The following is a 25,322-nucleotide window of genomic DNA, read 5'->3' as shown; positions in this document are numbered from 1 at the left end:
TATGCCATTCATACCCCTTCATATGTTATTCATACCCTTACCATGACTTTACTATTGTACTATTCTATTCATACTGTGCTATGGCATTTACACCTTGCTATAACAGTCACAACCTCCTGTTCATTGTATTCCTACCCCTAGTATTGCATTAATACCCAACTTTTAATATACTCTCATACTGGGACAAGACATTGTGGTGTCTTTCTTCCTATACAAACACTTTTTCCAAATAAAATTGTTCAGTGATGGGCACTGCTCATTCAAACCCCCTGGAAGGTATGGTCGCTTTGTACTTGTACCCCCCCCCCAAAGGAGTCAACAGAAAAAGTTACAATTCAATCTTTGTTTTCTCCATTGTGATATGTGTGCGGAACTCCCCTCGGGACTCTTGTTGCTCCCAAGCTTCCCCACTGTTGCTAACGCTTTCCCCTGTTTGTTCCAATGGCAGAGTCACGGGAGCAATTATTATCTGATTATACTAACGAACTGAGGGTAATGAACCATGGAGGAGCAAGTGACACTTTCTAGAAGATTCCAGATCCCTAGAGAGGACTAGAAAATTATGTTTGTCTTAGGGGTTACTTTGTAGGTCTAGGGGGGGCAGGAGGCCCTCAAATGTGCTTAATCAGACTCTCTGCATCACCCCAATAGCACCCCTGGATCCTGCATCCAGTTTCTTCTACCATGAAAGCTTTAAACCTAAAGAACCCACTTCCTGGGACAGAATAGCTTTACAGCCCCACCTGCTGTATGGAAATGGTATTGCAACATAAGGGGGTTTAAGGATTGCAATAACCATTTCTTTTATTCCGTTACAGTCGGTGTTGTGACAAGAAGAGCTGTGGGAACCGCAACGAGACGCCCTCTGATCCAGTGATCATAGACAGGTAATGGGATCCTTGCTGTTGTGCAATTGGTCCTGCTTTATCATGTGATCTCAACAGAACTGTATAGTATGGCGAGACTCCTCCCACTTGTGTTGACAGTAATTGATCATGTTGTTTGGGGTAATAAGTCTGTTCCTTTGTAAGGGAAGGGGAAGGGAACTTTTAAAGGAGAATGACTCCCAAAAACTGCTTTATTGCATAGAATATATATATATATATATATATAATATATATATATATATATATATATATATATATATATATATATATATATATATATATATATATATATATATATATATATATATATATATATATATATATATATAGAATGCTGATGCACACCAGGATTTTTCTTTCAAAATTTACTTTCTTTATTTAATCGACGTTTCAGTCCACGTCTGGGACCTTTATCAAGTCTTGATAAAGGTCCCAGACGTGGACCGAAATGTCGATTAAATAAAGAAAGTAAATTTTGAAAGAAAAATCCTGGTGTGCATCAGCATTCTATTACTATATAAGCCGCTCTGTCTTGCACCCAGGTGAAAGCTTTTTTGAAGTGTGTGCTCAAGCCTTTACATATATATATATATATATAATATATATATATATATTATATATATATATATATATATATATATATATATATATATATATTTATATATATATATGAATCACAGCATTTAAGAGTTTTGTTATAAACTTGCAACTAGGGATGCACTGAATGCACTATTTTGGATTCTGCCGAATTCCTTGAATCCTTTTTGAAAGATTTGGGCGAATACCAAACCACATCCTAATTTGGATATGCAAATTAGGGATGGGAAGGGGAAAAAATGTACTTCCTTGTTTTGTGATAAAAAGTCACGCGATTTCCCTCCCCACCACTAATTTGCATATGCAGATCCGGATTCAATTCGGCCGGGCAGAAGGATTCTGCCTAATCCAGAACCAAATCCTAAATTCGGTGCATCCCTTCTTGTAACCAACAGGGTCGGACTGGAGCAATGGGGGCCCACATGAAGGGCCCTCCAGACAGTCACCGGGGGCCCCCTCCCGGGTCCCCTGTGAGCAGCTGTTGAACACCGATGCACCGTGTGCCTGTGCGTAGAAGTGGATTTTTTTGGGGGGATGCCTGATTGGGATAGCAGGTCTGGGCCAGCGGGGGCCCATGAGGGCTGGAGCTCACCGGGTTTTTTCCCCAGTGTCCCTCTGGCCCAGTCCAACACTGGTAACCAATGATTTGTTTATTCACTCTTTTTTTTTTTCCATTTCTGTAGCCTCCCTGGTGTATCTGTTATATTGCCCCATTTATAACTCATCCTCCAGGGACGTTTGGTTTAGTTTGTAATTTGTACTTTCCTTTTATAGAAACAAATAACAGTAAGTTTGTCTTACAAATATGATGCCGATCCCTCCTCTCACTCATTAGGGATGCACCGAATCCCCTATTTTAGATTCGGCCGAACCCCCGAATCCTTTGCGAAGGATTCGGCCGAATTCCAAACTGAATCCGGATCCGAATTTGCATATGAAAATTAGGATTCGGATTCAGTTCGACCAGGCAGTAGGATTCGGCTGAATCCTGCTGAAAAAGGCCGAATCCTGAACCAAATTCTGGATTCGTTGCTTCCCTACTACCAGTAACTCCGGGATAACTAGCTCTAGTAGAGAACTGTCAGGTGCAGTCTCTTTGGAGAGGTGCTGGGATCCCGGTGTGAGTGACAGAGACAATTTCTATAGAACAGCAGAGTGACGGTCCCATTGTCTTCATGCTCAGAACAGCTTCCCCCCAGTATTGGGCTCCATCTATGTCCCAATGGGACCCTGTACCCCCTGCCTGCATGAAACACTTTTAGAAATGTAAGGAATGTTCTTGAAAAAGTAGGGTTTCTGGTTAATTTATTGAAATTTTTTGCAAAAACCCTACTAGTCTTGTAAACCAGTCCACTTTCTGCCAGCTGAATTGTCTGGCTGAGCAGAGGAGACGGCGGCACTCAGCACACTGGGCTGTAGGACAGGAACCAATCAGCAGCTAGGCTGACCTGATAGGGAACTGAAGCCTGTCGTTGCTTGTGTGACTGCAGGGCTGTTATTGGCTGTCCCCCTCCTAATGTGTTTCTGGCAGGGACAGTTAGGAAACGCCCTCCCCTCATTTGAAACAAGGACAGTAGTTATGTGCAGGTCGGCCCGATACCCGCGGGACCCATCGGTTTACTCGAGGTTCAGGCAGGTTGGGCCGAGCTCAAAAACCCCTTGCAGGTCAGGGGCGGGTTCGGGTTGAGCTCTTCTTCCTGCTCCTCCCATCCATGACCTTACACTGCCGGCTTCCTGTCTCTTTCATATCTTCGCTTTTGCCCCACCCCTTTTGTGACTTTTGTGACAAATAAAGGGGCCATTTTTGAAGACAGGCCAAAGTAAAACCTGCACCATATAGTAAACAATACTGCCTACAAAATAATGGGCGTTTTATTTATCCACTGTCACAATACACACTACTTGCTTATGCTTATTCACTGTATCTCATCCTTCTACTTAATAATTATGGTAACTACTCACTTCTACCTGTCGGATTTATCCTCCTATAGTCCTCCAGGGATATAAGATTCTCAGCCACGATGAGTAATTCCCTCTTGGACTTGAATAAATACTTACTCAAATCGAGCCTGGCCCCGAAGTTCCCCCTGGGTCTGACTTGAACCAGATTCTCTCAGGAAATTAACCAGACAGCTTTATTTGAGGTATACGTTAATACAGAGTATTACAATGCAGAGTATTAAATAATAGCTCACACGTCCTGAAAGCTCGTGAGGACGTTGGGGGACATTTCAGTAATATTACATGCAACCTGATATCCACACTATCTACTCACAATTACTACATATCATTTATTATACTACTTACTTTTACTATCTACTAATTACTCATGGTAACTGCTCACCTATCTCATTATAAGCTACTTCATTTTACTTACAGTATATACTCCTTACTCATAGTAAGCTCACTTCTGCATAATCACCTTACACATGATAGCTACTTACTTTTACTTACAGTATCTACAGAATCTACAGTATTCATGGTAACTACTCATCTCTGCTTATTTACTGTCACCACACCTTACTTATGATAACTACTTACTTTTACTTACAGTATGTACTCCTTTCTTGTGGATACTACTCACCACTACTTATCCAGTCACTACACTTTACTTATGTAAACGACTTACTTTTACTTACTTACAGTATCTACTTCTTACTCATGGATACTATTCACCACTAGTTATTAGCTGTCATTTCACCATACTCTGTCACCACACCTTACTTATGATAACTACTTACTTTTACTTATAATATATACTCCTCATTCTTAGTAACCACTCACCTCTATGTATGTAAAAATGTAAAAAAACAGAGAGCACATACCAGAGCTGTCACACAGTGCTGCATATTTATACCAGTAGGCCCATGGTAACTACTCACCTTTACTTATTCACTGTCACCACAACTTACTTATGATACTTACTTTCACTTACTTACAGTATCTACTCCTTACTCATGCCAATTACTCACTTCCATTAACAGTAACTATTCACCTAATTGCTCATTTCGGTTTACTCAGTGTATGTTCTCTTTACTCATGGTAACTACTCACTTAGTAACTACTATTTACATATGGTACCTACTCACTTAGTATTCACAAAACTACTCATGTATTTACTCACTATAACTACACCTTACTCTTGATAGCACTTAGTTTTGATTACAGTATCTACTCATAGTTATTCATAGTAGCTATTTACCACCTTTTTACTCACAGATACTACTGCTGATAAACCAGTAGAAACTATGCATACATACATACTAGGGATGAACGAATAGCCAGAAGTTGGGTCGGGAATCGCAAAATCCAAGACTTTTTTTATGTAGGTTTAAACTGATTCTGAGAACCTAGCAGAAGCAAAACCGATCCCTAACTACCGCCTGACTTCAGACTAGAAGTTGACAATTTTTTCAGATTTTTTTCAAATCTAATTTTCTTCATTGACATATGCAAATGTGGGTTTGGGTTCAATTCAGGATCTTTCAAAAATTTTTGTTGTGGGTTCAGTATTTGGGCAGTTCCTGTAATTGTGGATTTAGTTCATCCCTAGCAAATACTTAGGGACTCATTGACGGCTGCACAAATATGGAGGCCACTGTTGCACATGACATTTATTTCAGATTACACTTGCGTGTATTTGCCACAAGCCTAATTGCCTCCAGCCTGTCTGTCTGATGAATCATGTGCCCAGTGGTACCCACATAATCCCCTCTCACTGTGTTCTTCTCAGTTCTTCTCACTCTAATCTATCTACTAACCCTCCTGCCAGGCTGCTAGCTGAGAATGCTGGGAACAGTAGTTCAGTATAACGTTTTAGAGTCCAGGGCTGCAGATCCAGCTCAAAATAAATGATTAAGCAGCAAATATTGTTTCCATGAAGAGTATTTAATCCTAACCTAACATCTCCAGCAGCCACCACAGTTTATCTCCTCTCTGCTACCTTTATCCGAAACCTGGGAAGGTGGGGTACTGGGTTTACCATAATAAAAAGGAGAGATTGGAGGGTAGTGATAGAGAGAGGATGACATTTCCCTCCCCATTGTCCCCGCTGATTGCCATCTCCTATGTCCTGTTCATGATTCCCGGCCTGTCAATCACAGAGGGGTCTGTATGGGGGAGGGGGGCAATACTTTTCATTCAGTTATGGGGTACAATTATGTCCGTCATCTCTCTGAGCTGCACACTGTCCAGGACTCTTTCTACTGATTATTGGATCCATTCGTAAACAAAGAAAATGCTAATGAACCTCCAAATAAATGATACATCTAGACTTCTTGCCATAAAGCAAGACTGGGCTGCCGTTGCTTTGTTTATGAATCTATAGAATAATACAATGCCTTGTATCTGTATATCGGCTCTGATTGCTAAATGGAGCTAAAGCCCAGTGACAGTTAAACAGGCCGTTCCCCAGGCTCAGATCTATTCAATACTAATTTGTTTCATTTGCTACAAACGGACCCATCTATCAGTGGCCGTCGGGTGCCTCGTTAGTGTCATGTTTAGGCTCCGGCCCCATCAGTTGTAAGTGGTGAACCAATGATCCGGACATAATCTGCTGCTGTAAAGTACAATTGGGTTTATTAGGGGGACAGGGCTTGGCTGTTGGGAAATGGAACATTATTGATTCCCATATGTAATGTCATTGATTTCCTGGGGCAGCTATTGATCTGCTGATGTGATACTATCAGTTGTGAAACGCCAGGCCGTCACTTATCCTTCGGGGATAATGAGCAGTTAATTGAGCCAGTCCTGAGATGCTGCTCCTTGTAATGATTCTGGAATGACACTTGTGTGTGTAGGTAGGGGGCCCTCCAGCTTGGGACTAACAGACTTTATCATTACTGGAGATGCCTGTGCTAACTGAGGACCATAGAAGTATCTATTAAGAAGATGCAGAAATAAAATTGGCCCAAAACAAATGGGTGCCATTTTGGTTGGTGATGGTTGGGTGCCATCTTGACTGATACTGGCTGGGCAACATTTTGATTTGTCGTGGGTGGATACCATTTTGACTGGTGACGGGTGAGTGCTATTTGGAATGGAATTGGCTGGGTACAATTTTAATTGTCAATAGTTGGGTGCCATTTGGACTGCTGTTGGCCAAGTATGTTGACGTATGTTGAGTGAGTGAGTGACATCCGAGTAGCTGAGGCCTCCTTCCAAGGCCAAAGGCGGCTGCTACAGGCGGAAGATTGAGCTGTGACCGGGAGCTTAGCACTTGTTCTGAATTTAGGGAGCCGTACATGACAACAAGATGGAGACAGTAGGATAAGATGGAGACAGTAGGAAAAGATGGAGACAGTAGGGCAAGATGGAGACAGTAGGGCAAGATGCAGGAAGTAGGGCAAGATGGAGACAGTAGGGAAAGGTGGCGATAGTAGAGCAATATGGAGACAGCAGGGTAAGATGGGTAGAGTATGCCAAGATGGAGACAGCAGGGCAAGCTGGAAACAATAGGGCAAGATAGGCAGTAGGGCAAGATGGAGACAGTAGACCAAGATGTTGACAGTAGGACAAGATGCACAAAGTAGGGCAAGATGGAGACAATAGACCAAGATGGAGACAGTAGACCAAGATGTTGACAGTAAGGCAAGATGGTGGCAGTAGGGTAGGACTGCAACAGTAGGGCAAGATGAAGAAAGTAGGGCAAGATGGAGACAGTAGACCAAGATGTTGACAGTAGGACAAGATGCAGAAAGTAGGGCAAGATGGAGACAGTAGACCAAGATGGAGACAGTAGACCAAGATGTTGACAGTAAGAAAAGATGGTGGCAGTAGGGTAGGACTGCAACATTAGGGCAAGTTAGCAAAAGTAGAGGTACATTGTGACTATATGACAAGATAAATTGTAGAGTAAGATGTCAACAGCAGACCAAGGTGATGTCAAGTGATGTCAACTTTTGGATAATTCAAATTCATAGAAATAATAAGTCCTTACATTCTTACAAAGTGTGTCTTGCCTCAGGCCTTGTGAAATAGAGTCATCTGCTTAATCTGGGCATGGGATCCTTTTGGATTACCCGCATGTTGCACTCTTATCATTAATGGCCACTCTTGGAAAATATGCTCTTGAATTCTGGATGTGTCCCAGCCACAGCCGTAAATGAGCCCAAATAGTAACAGTGTATACCCACTTGCCTACACAATGGGACTTTGTGGTATCTGCTGCTTGGTACAAGCCCACCTTACAGCAGCCCAACCCCAGTGGTTTAGAGAGCTTGATAAGTGCCCTATCAACATGTTAATCAAATTACTTAGGAGCCAAAATTGACGCTTTTCATTAATTATACAAGATTATTCTAATTGCAAATTCAAATTTATTCACTCTGAACAGAAGGTGTTCTGCAATGTTTCAGGGAATTTGCATATTAAATGGGGAGAGCGGCGCATGATGTATGCTAATTTATGCATATTGTCTTTATTTTTAACTTGCAGACCATATGCACGGCTGCTGCCTAAGTGGGTGAAAAAGTCGCAAGGAGTTTTAGTTTGGTGCTGGAAACTGAGGATTGGGTGGAGGCAATACTGAGTGAGAAGCCACCTCGTCTATAGGTGGCGATCTAGAGACAGACCCATCTAGAATTCTTTAGGGAATAAAGATAAGGCAGATAAGATGTGGGGTAAAAAGAGTTCTAGAACACTAAGCAATGAGGCAATTCTGCGTATGTATGATCTTCAGGCCTCTTGGCTCATTGTCATTGACTGTTTGTTGGCTGAGAGAAGGACAAAATAGTGTGAACTATACCTGTGGCACAGGGAATGTATTCAGCCTGAGAACAAAGGGCAAAAGTCTTCTGTTATCATTCGACTGAAGAAAACTCTTTCAATATATACTGTATGCCTTATATGCCCCAAAAGCTTTAGGGGATATTTTGATGTGTTTTTTTAGTTTCCATATTGCCCATGGATTCATCATACTTGGAGTTACAATACTGCAAGGCCACAGTAAACCATCCGGAGGTACTGTCCATTAGAGGTGCCTAAAGTAACAGTGGATAATAGTCTCTGGGAAGGGAGTGTGACTATGGGATAGCAGGTATAGTAGGGAGAGATGGTGCTTATAGTAACAGTGGATAATAGTCTCTGGGAAGGGAGTGTGACTGTGGGATAGCAGGTATAGTAGGGAGAGATGGTGCCTATAGTAACAGTGGATAATAGTCTCTGGGAAGGGAGTGTGACTGTGGGATAGCAGGTATAGTAGGGAGAGATGGTGCCTATAGTAACAGTGGATAATAGTCTCTGGGAAGGGAGTGTGACTGTGGGATAGCAGGTATAGTAGGGAGAGATGGTGTCTATAGTAACAGTGGATAATAGTCTCTGGGAAGGGAGTGTGACTGTGGGATAGCAGGTATAGTAGGGAGAGATGGTGCTTATAGTAACAGTGGATAATAGTCTCTGGGAAGGGAGTGTGACTGTGGGATAGCAGGTATAGTAGGGAGAGATGTGTCTATAGTAACAGTGGATAATAGTCTCTGGGAAGGGAGTGTGACTGTGGGATAGCAGGTATAGTAGGGAGAGATGGTGCCTATAGTAACAGTGGATAATAGTCTCTGGGAAGGGAGTGTGACTGTGGGATAGCAGGTATAGTAGGGAGAGATGGTGCTTATAGTAACAGTGTGGGATAACATCAGGTATAGATGAGTCAGGAATTGTTTATGTACTCACTGTAATACCCAGTGAGAGCTATGGTAGGCACGCTGTTACAAGTTGTGTGAGATGCATATACACGCTGTAGGAGGCTTTGAGAGTTATAGTATAGAGTAGCAACACTTTCAGTTTGTATAACACTTGACTGTCAGTTTGTGTGTGTGTCTGTTTCTAAGTTACTGTCACAATGAGCTGCTAATAAGGATATGTGCCTCTGTGTGATGGTGCCCGGCAGGCATGTATAATTCACAATGTGCTGCCCGTTATCGGATGTGTCCCAGCAGTATAAATATTTGATGATGCCGGGAAGCCTTTGGGAGCGAGTGTGTCTGGCTCTTCTCTCTGTCTGGCTCCCACTTGCCGCTTGTCTCTCTTCTACATTTGCCTTTGTGAGGATACACCAGCCCCAGCGAGCTTTTGTGTCACACAATTTTGCTTCTGCGACCCACAGACCTGATAAACCTCTGGTTTCCCAAATATAATTTTGGAAAGACACTGCATTGTCTCCATGTCCAAAAAGAATCTTTCTTCCACTTCCACAGGTGCTGATAATACTTGTCTCTATGTTCAGCCAACATCACGACTGAAGCTCCGTGTATCTGTCGTTTTACCTGTCACTGAACAAGAACAGCATCTGTTTTTATGGTTTTGAATGGCTTCAAGTCTTTCACATTATTATTTGCTTATTTTTATTTATCCAACTAGAAATACAGCATGGCCTTATATTTCCCTTCTGATTTGTACTTAGTATAGGGAAATACCTGTGTTATTAGCAAATGTCTGTTTCTGCTGAAATGTGCTTAGTTCAAGGAATTCTGAGTATCACTCATGTATTATAAGGGATAATGTACCCCCTACTGTAAATGATAAGGATATTAGACGTCACTGAGGGGTGTTCTGTGACCATATAAAGACACAAGGCTGCAGGCTGAGTTATACAGGGAACTCTGACTATCACTCATGTATTATAAGGGATAATGTACCCCCTACTGTAAATGATAAGGATATTAGACGTCACTGAGGGGTGTTCTGTGACCATATAAAGACACAAGGCTGCAGGCTGAGTTATACAGGGAACTCTGAGTATCACTCATGTATTATAAGGGATAATGTACCCCCTACTGTAAATGATAAGGATATTAGAAGTCACTGAGGGGTTGTTCTGTGACCATATAAAGGCACAAGGCTGCAGGCTGAGTTATACAGGGAACTCTGAGTATCACTCATGTATTATAAGGGATAATGTACCCCCTACTGTAAATGATAAGGATATTAGAAGTCACTGAGGGGTTGTTCTGTGACCATATAAAGGCACAAGGCTGCAGGCTGAGTTATACAGGGAACTCTGAGTATCACTCATGTATTATAAGGGATAATGTACCCCCTACTGTAAATGATAAGGATATTAGAAGTCACTGAGGGGTTCTGTGACCATATAAAGGCACAAGGCTGCAGGCTGAGTTATACAGGGAACTCTGAGTATCACTCATGTATTATAAGGGATAATGTACCCCCTACTGTAAATGATAAGGATATTAGAAGTCACTGAGGGGTTGTTCTGTGACCATATAAAGGCACAAGGCTGCAGGCTGAGTTATACAGGGAACTCTGAGTATCACTCATGTGTTATAAGGGATAATGTACCCCCTACTGTAAATGATAAGGATATTAAAAGTCACTGAGGGGTTCTGTGACCATATAACAAGATTAGGAGTTGTTTTATTCAGGTCACAGGAATTAATATGACAAAGTTGAGATCACAACAACACAGAATCTACCTGATGACTAGTGATGAGTGGATTTTTTCCCAGGCATGGTTTCACTGCTAAATTCTGCATTTCGAATCTGCAAATTTTTTCACAAAAAATTTGTCTCTACAAAAAAGTCGCAAAGGAAAAAAAGTTGCCAGGACAAAAATGTCAGCACAAGAAAAATCACTGAGTGACTTTAATACATTTTGAGTGAGAAAAAAAGTTGCGCATATACAAAAAATCAGGTGAAAATTTGTTGCCTATTGACTATTAAATGTGTTTTGTGAATTTTTCAGCAGTTTTGCGAGTTTCTCTGCAAAGCAAAATGGGACAGACTATTGATGACATAACTAAGAATTATTTGTAAAAACATATTTTGCAGGTTATTCAGTGCTCAGGTTTTATAGCAGTATACACTATTCACTTTATATCCTAATAAAGGGAGTATATTTCATTTTCAAATTCTCAAAAAAGTCCACTACTTGACAAATTAAGTGAACAATCCTTATTCTATAAGCACTTCAGATTTGAAGAACTGAGAGACTTGGTAGTAGACTTGATCACCTACTCACATTCTCCCAAATCCTTCTGTCTTGCAGATTCTTCCTTAAGTTCTTCCTGAAATGCAATCAGAACTGTCTGAAGAATGCAGGGAATCCTCGGGATATGAGAAGGTTTCAGGTGAGTGTGATTATACCTGCCGTGGGATGGTGATGTGAGTAGAGCAACAGTTGTAGGTAGGATGCCAATGCTAGGGCAAGATGGAGATGGCAGGAAAAGATAGAGACAGTAGGGGGAGATGGAGACATTAGGGCAAGATGGAGATGGCAGGACAAGATAGAGGCAGTAGGGCAAGATGGAGATGGCAGGACAAGATAGAGATAGTTGGATAAAGTGGATATGGCAGGAAAAGATAGAGACAGTAGGGCTATATGAAGACAGTAAGGCAAGATGCAGATGGCAGGACAAGATAGGGACATTAGGGTAAGATTGAGATGGCAGAACAAGATATAGACAGTATGGCAAGATGGAGACAGTAGGGCAAGATGGAGACAGTAGGGCAAGATAGAGACAGTAGGACAAGATCGAGACAATAGGGCAAGATGGAGTCAATAGGGCAAAATAGAGACAGTAGAGCAAGATGGATACAGTAGAGCAAGATGGATACAGTAGGGCAAGATGGAGATGGCAGGATAAGATAGAGACAGTAGGGCAAGCTGGAGACAGTAGGTCAAGATTGAGACAGTAAGGCAAGATGGATATAGTAGGGCAATATAGAGACAGTAGGACAAAATAGAGACAGGGCAAGATATAGACAGTAGGGCAAGATGGAGACAGTAGGGCAGGATGGAGACAGTAAGGCAAAATGGATATAGTAGGGCAAGATAGAGACAGTAGGACAAAATAGAGACAGGGCAAGATGGAGACGGCAGGGCAAGATATAGACAGTAGGACAAGATGGAGACAGTAGGGCAAGATGGAGACAGTAGGTCAAGATGGATATGGCAGGTCAAGATATGACAGTAGGGCAAGATTGAAACAGCGAGGGGGAAGATTGAGAAAATAGGACAAGATTGAGACAGAAGGGTAAGATGGAGACAGCAGTTGAAGATGGAGACAGCAAGGCAAGATATAGACAGTAGGGCAAGATGGAGACAGAAGGGTAGAAGATAAAGATATCAGTGGAAGATGGAGTCAGCAGGGCAAGATATAGACAGTAGGGCAAGATGGAGAACGCAAGGTAAGATAGAGAGCAAGGTAAGATGAAGAAAGCTGGACAAGGTGTGCTAAAACAGGTCTTGTCTCAAGATCATCATGCAAAGAACCACCCCATCTTGACCAACTGATCATTCAGGCTATAGGTGCAAGACCAGAGTGAAGAACAGAATGCATGTAGAGTGCCTGTACCTCCAATTTCCATTTTTGTCATTATTAAAGAGTTCATAAAGTTTTCAAAATAAGGAAATGCACCTCTGCACTCTAAAATTAGTCATTGAATTTCTCACTCAGGATCACATAATCTCATTCACTCATTTCTGAATGCTGTGTCAGCCAGGCCAGTTATGGTGAGAATGGGGAATACCTAGCTTGAAGGTCAGTCAGGTTGAGATTTGGGTTGAATATGATTTTGCTGCACTAGATATTCTTGAAACTATGAGTGACTGATACACCAACATTATCTTATATCTGTACTCAACTGATGAGCTAGGGGGGCTGGCCAAAGATTAGACCTTCATTTGGGGCTGTGGATCCAAGTAACATGTGGCTATGCCCGTGTCTAGGTGTGCAATGTTTTAGAGACCCCTACAGTCTCACGGTACAATATAAGCAATGGATATTGACTCTGGGGAGGGGGTGTATCTCCCCCTGTTATATTTCAGTTTTGTGCTCTGACTGTGGCATTATTAGACAAAAATGTGTGTCTAAAACACTGACATAAGAAACAGTCAAAAGGTCCCGTAGACATTCTCCAGGCACCACCCGTACTTCTCAATAACCCAGATATTTCCTGCGGTTGGTCTTTCCCTATTGCCGAATAAGACGGCAACGTTACATTCCCCACTTGCCGGCATTGGAAGTGTTAAGACCCCAGGAGGCAGATCCTGGATAGAACTGAGAAACTCACCAGCTATTTTCTCACAGCGGGGCTTGTCTGCTCATTAGGGGGCTCCTTAAAGAGCTGATAATTAGAACATTCTAATGTGATTAGAATCCCACTTCATTTACATAGCTTGTCACAACTGAATCTCTCTCTTCCATGAAAACATTAACTAAACATTTTTAATAAGCTTGGTAGTATAGACAGGTGTAGCACCCTGGCCAACCTACCTGCTATATATCAATAGTAATTCATGGAGAAAACTTCTACAGACAGGTAAATAAATGTACATAGACCCTCGAAAACACATCCCTAGTCTTCTCTTCTATCATGTTGTTTACAATAATCAACCAAGTCCTCTTGTATCTCTGCTCCATCTCCGTGCTAAGCTCTTATTGGTTATTCTTTGCCATTACCTCTTCATGTTGTTCTGATGGAATGACATAGCCGGGCTATAATTTCATGGAATTTGGTATTGTGCACTGAACTAAAACTCCTTTTGGGTTTCTTAACTGTCACCTCTATCAGCTCTTCTTTTTCTCCATGGGTTCCACCATTGGCTGCCTCTGTTCTTCTTGACTTTCTTCGCCTACATCTCTTCTAAGTTCTTGATTCATTTTCTCCACGTGTTCCACCATTACCTGCCTGAGCTCTTCTTGACGTTCTTCACCTTCATCTCTTCTAAGTTCTTAATTCATTTCACCTTCAACAATATTTTTGTACCATCACCTGTTTAAGCTCTTAGTGGATTTTACCATGACATCTCTAAGCTCTTCTAGAATTTCTGGTGAAGGATGTTCCATATCACCTCTCTCAGAATATCTCCTCTTTTGCCCCTTTACAAGGCCCTTATCCTTTCCTATTGAGCAGTGAGCATCTTTGGTGTCTTCTCTTTCCTCAGGTCGTGGTTTCTACAACAATAAATGTTGATGGGCATGTACTTGCTGTATCTGACAATATGTTTGTTCATAACAACTCTAAGCACGGCAGAAGGGCTCGCAGACTGGATCCCTCTGAAGGTAATTCTTTTGTCCACTGGTTGAAGGGGATGTGCAAGCCCCCCGATGTGTTTGACTGTGTCTGCTTGTGCATCTCTGTCCCCTCTAACACTATCTCTTTTTCTCCCCGACGCCACTCCATGAAGCAGCCACTCCCTGCATCAAAGCCATCAGTCCGAGTGAAGGCTGGACCACCGGAGGCGCTACTGTCATTCTCATAGGGGATAATTTTTTTGATGGGCTGCAGGTTGTGTTTGGCACAATGCTCGTATGGAGTGAGGTACGTTTGACTCTTCATTTCATTCCAGGTTTGTTTAGGGGCATACGGTCAGATATCCTTAGTCCCACTTTCACAGTATATTTTTGTGCCTCGCCACTACCAGGTGTACAACCTGTGTTACCCCTGGGGAACTCTGTCTTACTAAATGGTTCACAGGTAAATCCTCCTTCTAATGATACCTGACACCTTGCAGAAAAAGTTGTCTGTGAGACCCAGTTATACAGAGATAACTCTGCCTGCATCTGTCCTCAGTCCAACATTTTTTGAGATAGGTATCTTAATAAAGAATTTGTATTCAATCATACTAGGTAAGTCTCTGCTGGTGCAGTAACCCATAGCAACACACAAGCAGATTTTTCTCTACTAGAGCAGTTATAACAATGAATATGAGCAGCATTAACATATGGTTTATGTATAACCATTTATTAATACATGATGAAACTGCTGACTAAATGCGGTTCTAAGCCTTCAGACACCTCTATTGTTTGGGTCACAACATACTGTATTTCCGGCTACCTCTCAAGTTGGTTGTGGGTGACCCACTTTGTGTTTCATGTCCATATAATGAAGTGTCCAATCTCTCGTTACTACAGTTGATCACTCCGCATGCCATACGAGTCCAGACACCCCCGAGGCACATACCAGGAGTGGTGGAAGTCACCTTATCCTACAAGTCTAAGCACTTTTGTAAAGGTGCCCCGGGACGGTTTGTCTATACAGGTTAGTAACCACCAAGGCATTGTTATGAGCTATGGGGGCCCAGAATGCATTCCAGTTAGGGGGAGATTTGGGGTGAGTGCTTCTTTGTGCCCTGGTACCCCTGGAACTATAGCAGGGTGACTATTACCCCAATGTTTCTATATATCTGTAACCTTGTTATGAGCTAAGGGGGCCCAGTCTGAAGGCCAGTTAGGGGGGAGATTTGGGGTGAGTGCTTATTTGTACCCTGGGTACCCCTGGAACTATAGCAGGGTGACTGTTACCCCAATGTTTCTATATATCTGTAACCTTGTTATGAGCTAAGGGGGCCCAGTCTGAAGGTCAGTTAGGGGGAGATTTGGGGTGAGTGTTTATTTGTACCCTGGGTACCCCTGGAACTATAGCAGGGTGACTGTTACCCCAATGTTTCTATATATCTGTAACCTTGTTTTGAGCTAAGGGGGCCCAGTCTGAAGGTCAGTTAGGGGGAGATTTGAGGTGAGTGATTATTTGTACCCTGGGTACCCCTGGAACTATAGCAGGGCGACACCCCAATGTTTCTATATATCTGTAACCTTGTTATGAGCTAAGGGGGCCCAGTCTGAAGGTCAGCTAGGGGGAGATTTGGGGTGAGTGCTTATTTGTGCCCTGGGTACCCCTGGACCTATAGCAGGGTGACTGTTACCCCAATGTTTCTATATATCTGTAACCTTGTTATGAGCAAAGGGGTCCCAGCCTGAAGGCCAGTTAGGGGGAGATTTGGGGTGAGTGCTTATTTGTACCCTGGGTACCCCTGCAACTATAGCAGGGTGACTGTTACCCCAATGTTTCTATATATCTGTAACCTTGTTATGAGCAAAGGGGTCCCAGCCTGAAGGCCAGTTAGGGGGAGATTTGGGGTGAGTGCTTATTCGTGTCCTGGGTACCCCTGGAACTATAGCAGGGTGACTGTTAGCTCAATGCCCCCTAAGGGGGGCTTTACCAAAAAAAAAAAAAGCCTGACAATGACTGGCTTATAAAATAAGGGAGAGATCCAGAACACTTCGATGTTGACATGAATTGATTATGTGCAGAGCTCTATGATTGCAGATAGATGGTTCTGAATCTCAGGATGTGGCTAAGGGAACCCATCTACTGGCAGGACCTGTAAGTCAGGGATCTAGAAGGGAGGGGAAGTGGAAGCGCATGAAGAAATGTGTTAATAGCAGCTGCTCCGAGGAAATGAATTGTCTGTTTGGAAAACTCCCTTTTGAGGCAAAGGTCCAAGTTACATTTGTTTTCTGGAATCCTACCCACTGAATTTTCTCAGCGCCCTGCCCTTGACAGCTGCTTAGAGGGACTTGTACAAACTGCTTTGCGCCGTGCCCTGGACACATGCCTACACTGTCAAAAGTCTTGGCCTGTCGTTCTTTCTCCCCTTCCCACTTTTTTGGGGGTGAAATACTGCCAGCGAGACCCGAGTTGCACTACAATCCTATTCTCTTCTGCATTTTTTTTGTGATATCAGCATATGTTTTTCATTATTAATAAATTGTTTTCTTAGCCTGCCAAATATTTTGCAGTAAACTGATGGCAGATGAAGTATTAACCCCGTTGCTGTGTGTAATAACCTTACTAATAACTCAAATCACAATCATTGAGATCTGGGGAAAATGGCCCATCTCCAGTTAATTTTGCATTAACTGCTTCGCATCAGGTCTCAAGGAAACTTCAGTTATATACAGTCCTGCCCAAGTCATATATTCTAAATGTAGAAATTGTGTTCCTTCATTTCCATTGAGCTTTATTTAATGAATTTGAATAGGGGGCAATGTTGGAAACAGCCATTGGTAGGAACAGTGCCAGTATGGTAACAGAAGGTCAAGATGGTGCCTGTAGAGCATTGTGACAGTGGAGCAGAGTTGAGACAGTTGGGTAAGATGGAGACAGTATGATATGATGGGCAGAATAGGGTATGGATATTGTAGGGCAAAATAGTTAAAATTGGGCAAAGTGGCAACATTACGACAAGATGGAGACAGTAGGACAGAATAGAGAGAGTAGGGTAAAATGGAGACAATAGGACAAGATGGAGACAGTAGGACAAAATAGAGACAGTAGGGCAAGATGGAGATAGTAAGACAAGATGGGGACAGTATGACAAGATGGGAACAGTAGGGTAAGATGGATACAATAGGACAAGATGGAGACAGTAGGACAAAATAGATACAGTAGGGTAAGATGGAGACAATAGGACATGATGGAGACAGTAGGACAAAATAGAGACAGTAGGGTAAGATGGAGATAATAGGACAAGATGGAGACAGTAGGACAAAATAGAGACAGTAGGGTAAGATGGAGATAATAGGACAAGATGGAGACAGTAGGACACAATAGAGACAGTAGGGTAAGATGGAAACAGGACTAAATAGAGATAGTAGTGTAAGACAGAGACAATAGGTCAATATGGAGACAGTAGGACAAAATAGAGACAGTAGGGTAAGATGGAGATAATTGGACAAGATGATTACAGTTACAGGGAAAGATGGAGACAGTAGGGAAATATGGAGAGCGTAGCACAAGGTAGCGCAAGCACAAGGTAGTACAGGACAGTAGGGTAGGATGGTGATGAAGAAGAACATGATGAAGAGACTAAGGCAAGATAATGGCAAGATGGAGACAGTATGACAAGATGAAGAGAGTAGGGGGTTAGATGGAGACAATATGACAGGATGGAGACAGTAGGGCAAGATAGAGACAGTAGGACAAGATGGGGAAATTAGGGCAAGATGGAGGCAATAGGACAAGATAAAGAGAGTAAGGCAAGATGGAGACAATAGGACAAGATGGAGAGAGTAGGGCAAAATGGAGACAGTAGGGCAAGATGGAGACAGTAGGGCAAGATCATGGGTCGAGATGGAGACAGTAGGAAAAGATGGAAACATGACAGAATATTTACAATTAGGCAAAGTGACAACAGTAGTACAAGATGATTACAGTTGAGAAAGATGTCAACCGTATGGAAATATGGAGTAGCACAAGGTCATGACTATAGGGTAGGATGAAGTTAGAAGAACAAGATGAAGAAATGAAGGCAAGTGGCAGTAGGACACAATGGAGACAGTATAGTAAGAAAGGAGAGAGTAGGGCAAGGTGGTGATAGTAGGGTAAGTTGGAAATACTGTAGAAGTAGATGAAGAAACTGAAGCAAGAGTGTGACAGTAGGACAAGATCTTGACTGTCGGGCAAGATGGAAATAGTAGGGCAATATAGAGACAGTAGGACAAGATTGAGACAGTAGGTCTAGATAGAGACAGTAGGACAAGATGGAGACAGTACGGCAAGATGGAGACAGTAGGGCAAGATGGAGACAGTTGGGCAAGATGGAGACAGTTGGGCAAGATGGAGACAGTAAGGTAAGATAGAGACAGTAGGACAAGAAGGAGACAGTAGGGCAAGATGAAGACAGTAAGGCAAGATGGAGACAGTAAGGCAAGATAGAGACAGTAGGACAAGAAGGAGACAGTAGGGCAAGATGGAGACAGTAGGACAAGATGGAGACAGTAGGACAAGATGAAGACAGTAGGGCAAGATGGAGACAGTAAGACACGATGGAGACAGTAGGACAAGATGAAGACAGTAGGGCAAGATGGAGACAGTAGGGCAAGATGAAGATAGTAGGGCAAGATGAAGACAGTAGGGCAAGACGGAGACAGTAGGGCAAGATGAAGGCAGTACTACAAGATGGAGACAGTGGGGCAAGATGAAGACAGTAGGGCAAGACGGAGACAGTAGGGCAAGACGGAGACAGTAGGGCAAGATGGAGACAGTAGGACAAGATGGAGACAGTAGGGCAAGATGAAGACAGTAGGGCAAGATGAAGACAGTAGGGCAAGATGGAGGACAGCAGGTCAAGATATAACAGTAGGGGCAACAGGGAGACAGTAGCACAAGATAGAGACAGTAGGGCAAGATGCATACATTAGGACAATATTGTTATAGTGATGGTGTTGGTGACATTAGGGCAATCTCCATTGCTGTACGGAGGAAATTTGCATATTCAGGAACAATACCCTCTTCTGTGGGTGGGCTGCAATTTTCCAGCACCCCCTTTTACTGACTGCAGCTGTGGGCCTGGGGTGCAATATTAAATCCTACTAAGACTGCTGATGCGGGAAGAGAGAATATACTGGGCCCTCTGCTGATGAAGCCCTTTTGCACATTCCAGTATAGAGAGCTCCACTACTGGGGAAGGGGTTAATTGGTGGCTGTTGAGTAATGCCTCATCTCAGTATAACAAGCCTCCCATAATATGGGGGGTGGGATGAGAAGAGCTGACACTCCAATCAATACAAATTACTGGAGAGAAAAGCAGAGCTGGAGGGTCGGCGCTTGCAACATATGTTTTGTCTAAATCAGGCAATCGATCTCTGTGGCAGTGGGTAGTGGAGTCAGATGACACTTTGAGGAGGAGGAGGAGGGTGGATGGGGTGCAAAAGGTCGGAGGTCGTGTAAACCGCCTCTCATTTCCACCCCACCCCCCCATCCGGATCTCATCAGATCATTACTCATAGGGCTGCTGAGAAGGAAAAGGGTTTATTGATCATGTGCTGGGAAATAGATACCACAGACTAATTGTATCAGGGGGAGAGATGAAAGCTGGGGGGGCGGGGGAAGCAAAATATGTTTAACCCCTACAGAGGACTTATTTGGCAGCCTATTAGTTAAATGGTGGTTCTTAAAACCAGAGTGTTTAACCCTTCCCTGTCCATCTGGCATGGTAAGCTTTCTTATTACTGGCCACATAGATATCACTTAGATTTTGGCACAAGTGCATGCCGCAGACCACACCGTTTCTAAGGAGCCATGCAACATGCCCTTGAATGGATTACTAAAGGCCTATGTAGCGTGAGGAATTCCTGTGCAGGCAGGTGAATCTCCATATTCCTCAGGTTTGGAAATGAATTGTAAGCTCCGCAGCTTCAGCAGAAACAGCCGATGCATACCCGCATAATAATAGTAGTAGGATTTTTACAATATCCCATTCTCCCCTCTGTGATTTCTCCCAGTGAAGACCCACCTACCTTTGGCAAGACCTAAACCCCCTATTCATTTTCCCTGTTATCTCCTCAGCGTTGAACGAGCCAACTATCGACTATGGATTCCAGAGACTACAGAAGGTGGTTCCCAGACACCCAGGAGACCCGGAGAGATTACCCAAGGTAAGTGCATGCTCACTGCTCACTATAACAGGTCGGCCAATGGATGATACTGACCGGTCCTTACATTGAGATGTCAGTCTCAGGTTCCATTGACTGGATGCAGGGAGTGCTTGTTCTGCTTTATTCTGCCCCCTCCCTGCCTTCATGTCACAAGGACAGACCCTTTAGCCCCTCGGCCCTCCCACCCTTTGTGTCAAACTTCCCAGCCTCTTAAACTGTCATATGAATGGGCAGAAGTGAAATCCGTAGGGATAGGAGGGAGGTTTGATGAGGAGTGACGGCTTAAAGCAGCTGCCAAATTGAAGCCATTCATCACACCGTGACACAAATCTTTTATTTATTATTTATTTTCTCTCTCTGTTGGGGAGAAGGTTGTCCACTTGGCTGGCTCTATGCGTAACATGGGTCGGAAGTTACAGTTAAACTCAAGATTAGCGACCCTCCAGTCTCTGTGCCCCCAGCAGGGGTTTGGGGTAGGGTTGCCATCTTTTCGGTTTTTGTTTAGCCTGTTTGGGTCTGAACTGTCTGTTCGGTTTTCAGCCTTATGAAACCTGAACAATAATCTGGCCAATGAATAAAAAACATTTAAATACTAAAATACTCACCTAAACATGGCTTAGTTACTATCAAGTACAGTTCATTCATATTATTACAGATACAAAAAAAAAAAAAGCAAATCAATCAAAATTAAGAATGTTTTTTTCTAAATTAGCATTACTGGATAACTGATTTCTGTATAATAGATGCTATACCTGTAATTAAAGAATCGGGCTTTCTCAACAAGCAGAATATAACGAGAGATTGGGTTGGCACCTGTGTGGTTTTGAACTGGGCATCAACACTTTAAAACATTGTGAAAATTGGATAAAAATCCAGCCAGTTACATCTAAGTGATGCAATAGCCTCGCCCCGGTGTCATAACTTCACCAACATCATTGTGCTGACCTCTGATGTCATCATGTCTGTTCCTACATCACTGCCCCACCCCAATGCTATCTGCCCGCCCCCCGTGTTCAGATTTAGCCATCAGCAGAGGTGGCAACCCTAGTTTGGGGCCTGCAGACCCTGGCCATCAGGGAGGGAGAAAAGCAGTGGTCCTGGGAAGGCGGGGCCCACCGGGTTTTCTCCTTATGCTTCGCCGGTCCAGTCTAACCCTGCCCCCTCCTATTGTGCGACTGGCAGGGACCATTAGGACACGCCCACCCCTCGTTTGAAACACAGCAAGGGCCGTAACAGATCTACATGAAGCTCCAATAAAGGGGCCATTAGAGTAAAACCAGCACCGTATATTAATTATTCATTATCTGTTTTTTTTTTTCTATTTTATGGTCTAAGCTGTGAAATTTGACTCGTGAATTATCCAAACTCGATTCGAATTTTTCAAAAAATTCTAATTCAATTTTCAAGATTTATCAAACTCTGGTGCTTTAATAATTCGACTATTCGCCACCGAAAACCTGCCGAATTCACGTATAAGTCAATGGGAGAGGTCCAGGGACCAATTGGGACTCAGTAGCCTTCAAATCGAGCTTGGTCGAATTTGAATCGAATTCGATTGGAGTCTTCGTGTCGGTGAAATTCATCTGAGTTTAGATATTCTATTTTTTTTTTATAAAAAAGCACATGAATTCGAAGTTCGACCTTTAATAAATGTGCCTCCCTATGTCTCCTTTAAGTTAACTTTTACTGAATGGTCAGTTCTTGGCAACTTTTCAATTGGTTTTAATTTTAAAATTTTTTTATCGTTTTTAAATGATTTGCCTTCTTCTTCCGACTCCTTCCAACTTTCAAATAGGTGGGGGGTCACTGATCCCAGCAGCCAAACAACTATTGCTCTTCGAGGCTACAATTTCATTGGTATTGTTACATTGTATTACTTACCAGCCCCTCTCCTATTCTCATTCCAGTTTCTTATTCAAACCACTGGTTGCCAGGGAAATATGGATGCTAGCAACCAAATAGCTTCTGAAATTCCCAACTGGAGAGCTGCTGAACAAAAACCTTAATATTTTTTTTAAAAAAATACACACACACAAATGATAACATAGTAACATAGTAAGTTAGGTTGAAAAAAGACACACGTCCATCAAGTTCAACCTTTTTACTTTTTTCCATAAAAAATGAAGACCAATGGCAAATTGTCTCAGAATATCCCTCTCAACATCATACTAATAGTTTGTTTAAAGGTGAACAACCCCTTTAACTCCCTTGTAGTGGAACACGTGAAAGAACCACTGCAGGGGTAGCGTAAACGTGAGAGCCGCCATGTTTTTCTCATTATGAGTTAATTATAGGGATCTGGCAGATAGCAGCACAGGTATTATATCTGCGGCCATTACGGGCAAATGAAATTAACCCCCGGGGCTGAGTGAATTCTCCATTCCTCTGCTCACTTGGCTGGAAATATGAACCATTGAACTTATAAACGGAGCCGATATATATGAAATCAGACCCTTTATTATCTGAGCCCCATTAGCAATTACATGCCGACAGTATACAGTAAGAATTCTTTAGAGAAGATTTGCAGGAAATTCTGGGTACGTATTCTTATTTTTCCTAATCCTGACATTATATTTATACATTGCTCACGTCATGTGACAGGAATGCTTCCCATGAAATGCACTCGGCTCCAGGAATGCCCAGCGTATCCCTTACACCCACTGCTCGTTGGAAAGTGAGCTTTCATCTTGTAGCCACAGAGAGTTTTATTCTTTTTATCCTTTTACTGCAAGATCCTGAAATAAGGAAATATTGTGGGTAGAGAGGCTTTAGTGCAGTGCAACTTGGCCGGTTACACTACCCAACGAAATAATGTTTTTTGCACAGAGCATGAAAAAGGGACATTTATTGGCAGTGCCCTATTTTGACTTATTTAAAGTCAGCTTTAGTGTTTTGTTAAAGGGGTGCTTCTCCTTTAAAGGAGAAGGAAAGCTACCAAAGTGGTTTATTGCCAATAGTTTAGACACAATAGTGGAAGTTATAAGACTATATTTATTATGCAGAATGCTTTACCATATCTGAGTAAACTCTCCGTTTGTTTAGGATAGCAGCTGCCATATTAGCTTGGTGTGACATCACTTTCTGCCTGAGTCTCTCCCTGCTCACTCATAGCTCTGGGCTCAGATAACAGAAGGGAGGGGAGGGAGGGAGAGAGGATCAAACTGAGCATGCTCAAGCCCTGCCCTGGAGGTTTAAGCTGAAAACAGGAAGTCTGATACAGAAGCCCATGAGTACACAATAGAAGGAAAGAAACTGCTCCAGTCCAGATGATGAAAATCTGCACGGGGGTGCCCGCTATGTAAATCCGGGCTGCTCCTATTCCTCTCCTCAAATCAATGCATGGTTGCTAGGTTAATTTGGACCCTAGCAGCCAGAGTGCTGAAATTGCAAACAGAAGAGTTACTAAAAAAAAACACAAATAATATACTACTACAACATATTCCTTAACTTAATGAATGAAACCAACAAAATGGAATACTATGCCGTGAAAAATAACCAGTCTTTAAATAAATACCATAGCAAAAGGTTACCATGGAATAATAGTACCTATTCAGATGGTTTTCTATTTCCTTAATTCCAGAGAAACTATTGGACCAAATTTTTCTTTTTATTATTACTTATAAAACTTATTTCTTAACTTCTTACCTAGTAGGGATCCACCGAATCCACTAATTTGGTTTCTGCCGAACCCCCAAATACTTTGCGAAAGATTCGGACGAATACCAAACCGAATCCTAATTTGCAACGCAAATTAGGGGTGGGAAGGGGAAAACTTGTTTTGCGACATAAAGTAATGCGATTTACCTCCCCGCCCCTAATTTGTATATGCAAATTAGGATTTGGATTTGGTTCGGGCAGGCAGAAGGATTCGCCCGAATCCTGCTGAAAAAGGCCTAATCCCTAACCGAATCCTGGATTCGGTGTATTCCTAGCACCTAGCACTAGAACATTGTTTTGTTTTGTTTATGGTTTTTTTTTCTCTTTTCTTTCTTTCTGGTAATCTACCAGTACATAGTAGATTAAAATACATGCTTTATCCTATTGTATTGCTATGAAAGTAAAATGTAAGATTTTGTAAATGATATATCTCAACAATTTAGGAATAATCTTTCTACTATGTTGGTTTCCTTTTTTTTTTCTTTCCTGTAATTGATATTTTAAATTACTAAATAAAGGAAAAATTTAAGTAAAAAAAACACAAATAATATAAAATGAAAACTAATTACAAATTGTCATCGGAATATCACTCTCTACATCATACTAAAGGTTAATTTAAAGAAATAGTTTTTCAGAGGTTTATTATATGTGTGGAAAGGGAACCATAGAATATCAGGGTTGTGGCTTGGGGATTGATGAGTTTGTTTATAAAGAGAGCTCATTGGAGGGGAGTGAGTGATGGACATAAATAGAGAGTTCCAGGCAAGGGACCACTATATAGTATGAGTTAGAGACAAAGGAATTGTACAAACATGTGTCCAATTGGGGTGACATGAAGATTTGGTTACGTGGAAAATTTACTCTTCACACGTTCAGTGGAAAAGGCATCAGATAGCAATGAAATGCCAATTTATCAGACTTACACCGATCATGAGCTGCAGAGAATGAACCTCTTTAATCTAAAGATGAAGAAAGCCCGGCCGTGCAGTCTCTAGGGGGCTGG

General features: G+C 42.3%; 1 protein-coding gene across 2 annotated transcripts in view; it reads left to right on the top strand.

Moving 5' to 3' along the window:
* Positions 1–25,322, top strand: part of coe3l.L (COE3-like L homeolog) — a 73,418-nt gene that overhangs the window by 37,745 nt on the left and 10,351 nt on the right. Inside the window, exons 6-11 of one of the 2 annotated variants that reach the window (XM_018227422.2) lie at positions 819–887; positions 11,485–11,566; positions 14,386–14,503; positions 14,632–14,762; positions 15,356–15,482; positions 20,574–20,662. In XM_018227422.2, the coding sequence (XP_018082911.1) occupies positions 819–887; positions 11,485–11,566; positions 14,386–14,503; positions 14,632–14,762; positions 15,356–15,482; positions 20,574–20,662 (616 nt within the window). Of the gene's footprint in view, positions 1–818; positions 888–11,484; positions 11,567–14,385; positions 14,504–14,628; positions 14,763–15,355; positions 15,483–20,573; positions 20,663–25,322 lie in introns of both variants that reach the window. The other variant, XM_018227414.2, reaches the window with a different exon arrangement.

The sequence above is a fragment of the Xenopus laevis genome, chromosome 1L (assembly GCF_017654675.1).
Source record: "Xenopus laevis strain J_2021 chromosome 1L, Xenopus_laevis_v10.1, whole genome shotgun sequence".
In the NCBI taxonomy this organism is placed as follows: domain Eukaryota; kingdom Metazoa; phylum Chordata; class Amphibia; order Anura; family Pipidae; genus Xenopus; species Xenopus laevis.
Note: the sequence above shows the minus strand (reverse complement) of the source record. Positions and strands in the feature narration are given on the sequence as shown.